A 10,373-nucleotide genomic window follows, 5' to 3' on the forward strand; every position below is an offset into this window, starting at 1 on the left:
TGAAAATATACAAACAATACATTCACCAAACACTACACAAGACAACCATGCACCTGTGAGCCGCATGTGCATCAATTACGGCAATGTTAGCAAATTGCAATGACTATACGTCTTCAGTACTAGCTACATTTCAGCAACTGATCATTTTAAGCTTGAGGCTCATACCCATGCTGATCCTTGTGCAAGACTAGAAAGCGGGGCTCTTTGAAGTTAAACCAAAAGTTTTACAGTTTTGAGTAAATACAGCTACTGCTGAAGTTAGGGGAACGTTCTGGTCTTGTGAGCAATTCTTTTCATGTGTATTTTTCTATGGCAGTGGTTCCTAAACCTGTCTTCGAGGCACCCCATGTATTTGTTTAGTTAAATTCCACCAACAGCACACTTGACTCACCTTAATCAGGTAAAATAGTTGAAAACCATTTAAAATTCTGCACTACACTTACTGAGAAATGTCCACTGTAAACTTGTTAACATTTTGTAGCAATGCTAGTGGTGGAAGGGAATGGGGTCGGCTAGCCAGTATCTGGTTTGGTAAACTGGCAAGCTGAACCCATTTGTTTCCATTAGCATTGCTACAAAATGCTGACAAGCTTTCAGTGGATATTTTCATTAACCACTAACCAGTGCAGATTTAAAATGTATTTTCAACTATTTGACAAGAACCTTAGTATGTGCAATGTCAAACCCACGTATATATAAAAATAAATAAAAAAATAAAGCCTTAATTTATTCCAAGGCTGTAGTTTGGCCAACTTTACAACTGGATGCTGTGATGTGAATGCCGTCCATGTGAGTTTACCTTGACATGTTTTTTCAAAGTCAATGGAGAAGTGCATTAAATAATTTTAATGCAAAAAAGTGTCCCGTTTAATTTCAGCATCATCTATCGCAGAACCCATTCCAATGTGAGCAGTGTATGCTTGGTCTCATTCCAGCCTCGCCTAAACACCAGCTGATTTCACGAATTGGCTCATCTCAACTAACTCACCTGGTGCAATGTATAGTTAAAATGATGGAATGAGTTTGAGACACCTGGTCTATCCCTTGCAAGTACATTTAAAAGTAGAAACTTTTGGCTTTTACGCAAGCGTTTTTAGCCAGATACTCTAGTAAGATTGAGACGGTACCCATACTTCACTTAAGTATAATTTCTAGATACTTACAGGGCAGTGTGATTGAGGGGCAGGGATGTCTTGACCTATATTAAACTGAACCTCATCTATTCCCTTACCACAGAAGTAAACAAGACACCCATGTTAGCAATACATTTCAGTTTAATAGGCATGTTAAATACAATCATCGTTTCCTCCAATTCTGACAGACCTCCAGAAATTTCGAGACGCAAACTTGACCCTACATTCCAGTAATGGTAAGATTCCGGAGCAGGGTCCTGGAGGGGTCAGTGATGTCAAGTGTCTTCTCTGCAGGATGTTTTGACTGGAGGACTCATGACATGTAGCATTCCAATGTGTTCAGATTTGAGATCTAAATCTTTAAGATCCCTTCACAAATAGCAAAGCAAATGCTGAAAATAATAAAAAGATAAATCCCATCAGGTAAAATGTACCATTTTATTAATAATGTAGTTAGTGTTGCTCATAGCCAAATCTAACTTATAAAGCTAGATACACATTTGAAAAAAGCTACCATATTTCAGGTATATTATGACTATGAAGCAGACCACCATGTTAGATTATGAAAGAAGTCATAATGCATTACTAAACACCATGTTACCATTATGAAGGAGACAGAGTCAAGTCATGTCGGAACACATGTGCACTTTATTGGGATTGTTGTTTAGTCAGTGTACAGGTTGGCCCCACCGGTCTGGCACCCCATCACCTCAAGACCCCTTGCCCCCTCACCCCACGGATGGAACCGCCAACAGGGAAGGAGGGGTCACGATTGGGTTTTGCATAACAAAAACAAAAAAAAATTAACAGGACCAAGATATTTTTAAGGCTGAAAGTACAAAAAACCCAGACATAATTTACATACAAGCAATACTACAACCATGTTTAAGTATGCTCCAACCACTGGGCAGCCTTCACAGAGGCGAATACGTGTCTGAACAATGCAGTTAACAAACATTTGGAATGACTCAAGAAAAAAAAACAAGTGTACACTTTCTTTTTCTTTTTAAGTCCTCAGATGCGACTGTAAAAACTTGGGGTGCTTTTTTACTTAGCCAAAAAAACATTACCGTCACCTTCACCGTTCCAGTTTTTAAATCCTGAGTCAAGCGCCAAAAATAACTGAAGCCATGCCAATGAGTTGGTCGTCTAGGCTCTGCGCCTGAGTGTGTATGAGAATGTGTGTGGTGTGTGTGGTTCTTTTGCGCAGAGCTGAAGTCGTTGTTGGGCGTTTGGTCGGGGGAGGAAACTGTCTGTTTAGAAGCATTTGCGGTGGACGATGGAGGGGCCAGACTCATCATACTCCTGCTTGCTGATCCACATCTGTTGGAAGGTGGACAGAGAGGCCAGGATGGAGCCTCCGATCCAGACAGAGTACTTGCGCTCTGGTGGGGCAATGATCTGTAGAGAAGACAGGAGAGAATCTGTTAGATGAGCGATGAGCGTACCAGCTAGTTGCTACTTGTCTTCAACAAGGCAGCGTAGGGAAATCCCTATGAAGCAATTGCCTACTTGAGCATAATGATCGGAGGCTATAGTAGTGCGTTTGGCCTAGTCATCTCACCTTGATCTTCATGGTGGATGGGGCCAGGGATGTGATCTCCTTCTGCATCCTGTCGGCAATGCCGGGGTACATGGTGGTACCTCCAGACAGCACGGTGTTGGCATACAGGTCCTTACGGATGTCGACGTCGCACTTCATGATGCTGTTGTAGGTGGTCTCATGGATACCGCAGGACTCCATACCTGGAGAGAAGAGGCACAACGGCTGTCAGTGAAGTGGCAATAACGGATGCTAGCACTATAGGCAAGAGGTCTCATCTGGGCAGTTTTTGGGAAAGCAGTGATCAGACTACTCACCGAGGAAGGAAGGCTGGAAGAGAGCCTCTGGGCAACGGAACCTCTCATTGCCGATGGTGATGACCTGTCCGTCGGGCAGCTCGTAGCTCTTCTCCAGGGAGGAAGAGGAGGCAGCGGTGCCCATCTCCTGCTCGAAGTCCAGGGCGACATAGCACAGCTTCTCCTTGATGTCACGCACGATTTCCCTCTCGGCTGTGGTGGTGAAGGAGTAGCCACGCTCTGTGAGGATCTTCATGAGGTAGTCTGTGAGGTCACGGCCGGCCAAGTCCAGACGCAGGATGGCGTGGGGCAGGGCATAACCCTCATAGATGGGCACTGTGTGGGTCACACCATCACCGGAGTCCATGACGATACCGGTGGTACGACCGGAGGCGTACAGGGAGAGCACGGCCTGGATGGCAACATACATGGCAGGGGTGTTGAAGGTCTCGAACATGATCTGTTGGAAAGACATGAGAAAAGTGAATATTGGGTGTGGCAATAAGCAAGGCTTTAGCTGTGGGCACTGCACTCAATACATGCAGTAGTGTGCATCTTAGGAGGTTAGTTTGAGAAAAGGTGCAGCAATACATTCCTCACACATAAGTTGTGCATGTTAAGTTTATCAAGTAACTTGAGCTCTCATTACACTATGGTGTGGGTCTACTGGTTGAACTAGCATCATTCTTTAAGACCACAAGTGCAGAGAAAAGCAGCACACAGTCAATAGAAGACCTGTAGTTTCCAGAGAAAGACGGATAGATCATCTTATAGGAGGGGGTCCTGGAGAAGAGGGGGGGGGGGAGAAGTAAGAATGGAGGAAAAGGAAAAGGCCTATAGTTCTGAACTAACATCCAACAAAAGATAGTATCACAATAAAAATGGATATGAAACTTTAAAAACATCAGCCATAATGAACATGCGTGTGGTGGGTTTATACCTGAGTCATCTTCTCCCTGTTGGCTTTGGGGTTAAGGGGGGCCTCTGTGAGCAGGACCGGATGCTCCTCGGGGGCGACTCTCAGCTCGTTGTAGAAGGTGTGATGCCAGATCTTCTCCATGTCGTCCCAGTTGGTGACAATACCGTGCTCAATGGGGTACTTAAGGGTGAGGATACCCCTCTTGCTCTGGGCCTCGTCACCGACATAGCTGTCCTTCTGACCCATACCGACCATCACTCCCTGGGCAAAGAAAATAGTGGTATGGTTAGATTTTACGTTTATATTATAGCCGTATACCACCATTGAGCCAAGATGACCATCATTTAAAGTCACTGAAAAGTGAAATCCAGTATGTCATTATGTCCCAAATAACAATTAGCTCGACAGTGGTGGAAAGCATTGTCAAGTAATTAGCATAATACCACGATTTTAAGATGTAGCCAGTTCACTCTTCCAACTACCTGATGTGCCAATACAAGCATGCACCTTTAGTTGATGTTGAGTATGTCATAAATGTCAATATGAAATGGGGACCCTGATGTAAACAAGACAAACGTCTTTCTCTGGTCTGCATCCCCTTAAAAAGTGTGTATTGAGCCGTACTGTATCAATTCTGCAATCTGTTAAATAAAGTTCTCATTCATTCATAACATCGGTAACGGCCCGTACAGTTTTGCTTGTACAGTTGTACAGTGTCCCCCACCCCACCCACCTCCAATGTACAGTCCCCCCCCCCCCACTGTACAGTTTCTACGTCAAATGTATATACTCTTTTCTGGACTCTTTGTATCACAAACAGTACTGCATTTGCAAATCTGATATGTCATAACAGCAGTAGTGTCTATCTGTATGTCGTGTATCATGCATGTCATATATGTTATGAATTGAAAATGGGGGACCCTGATGTAAACAAGACGAAAGTCTCTCTGGTCTGCATCCCCTTAACAATTGTATGTATTGAGCTGTACTGTACCCATTCTGCAATCTTTTAATAAAGTTTTCAATCAATCAGTTTTCTCACCTGATGTCTGGGGCGACCGACGATGGAGGGGAAGACAGCACGAGGCGCGTCGTCTCCGGCGAATCCGGCTTTGCACATACCGGATCCGTTGTCGACAACCAGTGCGGCGATTTCATCTTCCATGGCTGAACTGCAAAAAGTAAGACAACCGTTTAGTCAAAGGCTACTTCTTTTATGTGGCGTGAAGAGAGAGTTAAATCCACATCCGAACAGCGCCCCTATGACGCAGCAAGTTCTCACTTCCTGTTGCCGACAACTGCAGTTCACGCGCTAAACCACGAGGTGGAGCGCGCGCGCCACATTCTGGGAGCCAGACAAAGGAAGCGGCGCTGCGTTCTGTTATCACCATATAAGGACATGGTTTGGTTTCAACAGCTTTGCGGCTGCGGGCTGCGTGGCGCGCCGCCAGGGCAGCAGGGTTCAGAGAACACTCCAGAGGACCATTTAGACATTTCAGACCCCGCTACGACCACTCCCCCTCAAGTTTAACAACCCCCTCCTCCTCCCATCACCACCGACCCCCGCACCATTCAAACAGACCGCTGCAGAGCTCAAAATCGGCCACAGAAATCTTTGCTACAATGTCTCTGCGTCATCATAACTTTGAATAAAACTGACCCACTTCATTAATTTTGTACCCAGGATTACTCAACCCCCATCCAGCCGACAGCTAAACTCATAACGACGGATTATTAAGTATACTTAAAACAAGCACTTAAATGAAACGGCTCTCAAGCGAGAATAGCAATAAAGTAAACTTATGAAATAATGAAACTCGGTTGAGTCATCAGTTGGCCATAAATGACTGATGCTCCCATTTCCTGTCAGCCACGCCTTTATGACTCTGGAGCAAGTAGTTTCGCAATCTTCCGATCATCTTGCGACGGTGAAGCTGATCCGACACTTATTGACGACATAAGCCCAAGTTCAATCAAGCCATTAATCAATTAATCCTTTATGCAGACAGAGGCAGGCTGGTTCACCTTCAGGACTCCCGGAGGGACAAGTCTCAAGTTCTAACGTTGCACACATACCGATCCATTAGCCAGAACGTTATATAAATGTTAGCTACAGTTAACAACAAGCAGTGTTCATCATATCCCTCGTATAACCGTCCAGTTAGTGTTTGTTAATGTGGCTCTTGCAGGACTGCAGGGCGGTGTTAGTTAGTTAACATGGTGCGGCTCGGCTAGCGGGCTGAAGTAGGTCACACCCCGCCGCAGCGCGACCCTCGGCACAGAGCAGAGCAGCGACATCAGAGGCAGAGGTTGAAAGTAAACCCCAACGAGTCATATCGGAATATGTTGCACAGCACAACCATCTGAAAGCAAGCTGCATCGGTTAACAGTAAGCCGGCTATCCAAAGTACAAAAGCACCCGTGAGCCGCATATGCATCAATTACCATAAGCTAATGGAAATGTTAGCTAATTGCAATGACTTAAAGTCTTCTTCAGTAGTGCTAGATTTCAGCAACTGATCATTTAAAAGCTTTGATTAGTTTGCTTTTCCATCGCCCAAGTTAAGTTAGCAGTGTAGCCCATGCATGACAGGACAAAGAGCCTCATGTGGTTGCTGTCAGTTTCATCAATACACACAATTGGCATTATTATTATTAGGAAGTAACCCAGTGTTTATTTAGTATGTAGTACACTTTGAAGCTAACTTGTAAATAGATGCATCGTTAGTCTTACCTTTGGGTGGGGGGGGGCTTTTCGCTTTAAGGGAACCGGTTTCAGGCAAATGATATCCCGCACAAGCTGCGTGTGACGGCGCTCAGAGTGAACTCGTGAATGGCGGGCGCGCGGTTTTTATTCCCGCGCAGATGCCCGGCTCGAGCCATAAAAGGTAAACTTTCCGATTTGCGCTCTCTGATTGGTCCAGCATCATGCACTCGGGCGCGTCGCGTGCACACTGCTGCACTACCCGCTCGCGATTTGAGCGAGGGGAGTGGAGAGAGAGAGAGAGAGAGAGAGAGAGAGAGAGAGAGAGTAGGATAAGGAGTGGATAAATAAAAGGGATAGATGGTATGAGGCCTTGTAATCCTAATCCCGTGCTATATGGATTGCTATATTATAGGTTAAATGGTGCATACTTTGTGTAGTAGTATCAGACTGTGTCATGTGTACACCTATTTTTTTGCAATGAACTGAGAGTTGGCTACAGACAACAAGCACAGGTTTGGAAGCAAGGACTCCACTAAAGGATAGGCCTCAAGCTAAACTGTCAGTAATAAACACTCAGATCTTTTCATTTACTCTTAATATTCTCTTTGTTGTCAAACACTATACCCTAGCTCTCACAAACATGCCCTGTGCATGGACATTCTAGACTGTAGTGTGTGTGTGTGTGTGTGTGTGTGTGTGTGTGTGTGAGGGGAGTGATCTGTCAATGTTGTTGTTGAGCTGTCCAGTTTGAATGCCAACTAAGCTCAGTGGGAGTCAGAGCCACTGCATCACCAAGTAAAACACATGACACACATACTCAGAGCTCGGTCACCATGGCCTAGGGAAGTGGTTCTCAACCCTTTTTGTGTCAAGGATCCCCCAAATTGATACACATTAGTCTGCGAGATCCCTATTTGGTATGATTTTGTCTCAGGAAACCCCCACCAGAGAAGATTTCCATTGCTGTCTGTATTGTAGTCAAGGAGTTAGCAGTGGAGAAAGTGAAACCTGTGATCAGAATAGTGGAAGGAAACTATTCATTATTGTTCTGGGGACCCCCTCAAAGACCCCTGGGGTTCCCTGAACCCCACACTGAGAACCACTGGGCAAGGATGTAATCACTTCCATGGGTCGACCCCTCCCTAGTGTAACCTAGTCTGTTGATGGTGCTTCCATGTGTGTGTTTGTAGACTATTTTGTGCCCCTATAGTATTCTATAATGGGGTGCAATTACAACAGCTTGCACCCTTTATCTCTGCTCATAATAGTTGACAAACTGGAGACATACAGATCAATTTCAGGCAGGGTGATGGTAAATGACAACCCTCTTTTCAACACAACACCTTCATAACGCTATCCCGCTGTTTTAGACTTCAGGGTAAAAGTTAGGGAGCCGCCATATTCCCTTAACAATAACTTTGAACAAATCGCACATCTTGTGAAGGCCGAGGGATTAGACTGTGTTTCCGTAGCCTTTCAATCTCACACACACACACACACACACACACACACACACACACACACACACACACACACACACACACACACACACACACACACACACACACACACACACACACACACACACACACACACACACACACACACACACACGTGTTTGTGTATCAATCTAACCCACAGGGGATGTTGAAAGCAATGCACCTGCTGTCACACAGACAGACAAATACTACGATCAAGCCGTACTGGCCACATTTTTGGCTTATACCTCTCGTTCTCTGTCTCGCACAGCGCTGCACACCGACGTGCCCACCCACACCACTCTCCCTCATTCAGCATCCAGTTCTCCTCACTGATTCACCCCAGCATCAAGTCTCTTCCAGCGGTCAGACCACACCAGTACCTCCTCTCTTCACCTTTTCTGACCTCCTCTCCACCCTCCCATCTCCTCATTCTCCCTCCCTCTCCACCTCCTCCTCCTCCTCCTTACACTTCCCTCTACTGTATCTTGTTCTCTCCCTCGCCTCCTTCTCTCAATTCCTTTTCCTCTTCCTCTCCTCCGTGCCGCCTCTCCTCTGTCTTTGATTTCCAATGTTCTCTATATCTCTGTTTCATGTCCTCGGTCGCGCTGCCATGCTGGCTTTGAAGGGACTGTGCATTCGTTCGCATGAGACTCCTATAAGATAATATATAAGATAAGATATTCCTTTATTGATCCCCTTGGGGAACTGCAGGCATCATAGCAGCATGGGGGAGGGGGGAGGGGAGGTACAGGTAGTAAAAAGCAGTGTAAACAATATAACAAATCAATATGCTTAACATAATTAACTCTGGACATGTGCATAATGGTCAACAAGGTGCGAGGTGAGGGTATGTATGCCCTCTCAGTTATATTTGCCCTACAATAATAGTTACAATATATAATCTAATCCAATCATCTAAATCTAATCTAATATATAGTCTGAAAAAAACGAAATGCTACATGCTAAATATATATGCAATATATAATCTAATAATCCAATCATCTAAATCTAATCTAATATATAATCTAAAAATGCTAAATGCTAAAATGCTAAATATATGATCTGATGAAGTATACAGTATTCACATAAGGTGCTGTATGCATAAGGTAGTATATTGTCCTTTTAGGTTCCTAGTAGTTGGATGTCTGGCAGCAGTCCCTGCCCACTGTTGTGGAGCCTGATGGCCGCTGGTATGAAGGACTGGCCGAGGCGGTTAGTTGAGTGTCGGGGGGGGTATGAGTCTATGACTGAACGTGCTTCTCATCCTGACTATAGCTCATCGTAGGAGGGAGGGATTCTTCAGGATAGCAGCCAGCTTCCTTCTCATCCCCCTCTCGGCCATCACCTCCAGTCTGACCAGCTCGACTCCCACCACGGAGATAGCCTTCCTCGCCAGCTTGTTCAGTCTGTTGGTGTCCCTCGAGTTGATGTAGCCCCCCCAGCATGCCAAAGCATATTATGTCAGTCTTTTAATTTGTCTGTAGAGCCTCTCACTTTACATCCAATTAATAGTTTTACAGAAATGTACAACTATCCTTTATGAAAATGTATCATCATGGTATTTCCCCAAAAATGTATCATGGTATATTACTATCGGTATCATGGTTAAAATGTGATTATACCATGGTATTTCTATTTATTTTACAAGTACAAAATTGGTATCAAATTCATGGCGATAGATGACTTTTACCATGGCAAATAATTTACACAATGGCAGGTACTAACTATGGTGAAACTGAAATTACCATCAAACTACCATGATACTTTTTTCTTTTGCTAAGGAATGCACAGGCCTGGTCTAAAAGTATTTTTTAAATGGGGATCTTATTTCACAAGGAGAATTAGTGGAGGACTTTATCCATACCCATAAACCAGCCCTGAGCACAACGACTGAGTCTTTACACAGCTGACTAGCCATTGCTAGAAAACATAAAGGCTGAGCGAAGACTGATCTGAGGCGACCAAAGGTTGATTGGGCCCACTTATTGATTTACAGGATCTGTGTGTGTGTGTGTGTGTGTGTGTGTGTGTGTGTGTGTGTGTGTGTGTGTGTGTGTGTGTGTGTGTGTGTGTGTGTGTGTGTGTGTGTGTGTGTGTGTGTGTGTGTGTGTGTGTGTGTGTGTGTGTGTGTGTGTGTGTGTGTGTGTGTGTGTGTGTGTGTGTGTGTGTGTGTGTGTGTGTGTGTGTGTGTGTGTGTGTGTGTGTGTAAAGTCTGACCGCTTGGGGTCAAATCTAAAACCAAGTTGAGCCCTCCCATGTAGCCACCATCCACATACAATGAGGAACATGGTTTT

At 44.8% G+C, this 10,373-nt stretch overlaps 1 protein-coding gene across 1 annotated transcript; it reads right to left on the reverse strand.

Moving 5' to 3' along the window:
- Positions 1–1,758: 1,758 nt before the first annotated feature.
- On the reverse strand, positions 1,759–6,781 carry LOC311240050 (actin, cytoplasmic 1). Its single transcript, XM_084328552.1, has 6 exons — positions 6,626–6,781; positions 4,934–5,063; positions 3,913–4,152; positions 2,994–3,432; positions 2,698–2,879; positions 1,759–2,534 (listed from the first exon to the last, which is right to left on the reverse strand). Exons 2-6 carry the CDS (start codon positions 5,054–5,056, stop codon positions 2,391–2,393), a joined length of 1,128 nt encoding a protein of 375 aa, XP_084184678.1. The 5' UTR covers positions 5,057–5,063; positions 6,626–6,781; the 3' UTR covers positions 1,759–2,390.
- Positions 6,782–10,373: the final 3,592 nt, after the last annotated feature.

The sequence above is a fragment of the Notolepis coatsorum genome (genome assembly GCF_963971535.1).
Source record: "Notolepis coatsorum genome assembly, chromosome: 14".
NCBI lineage: Eukaryota > Metazoa > Chordata > Actinopteri > Aulopiformes > Paralepididae > Notolepis > Notolepis coatsorum.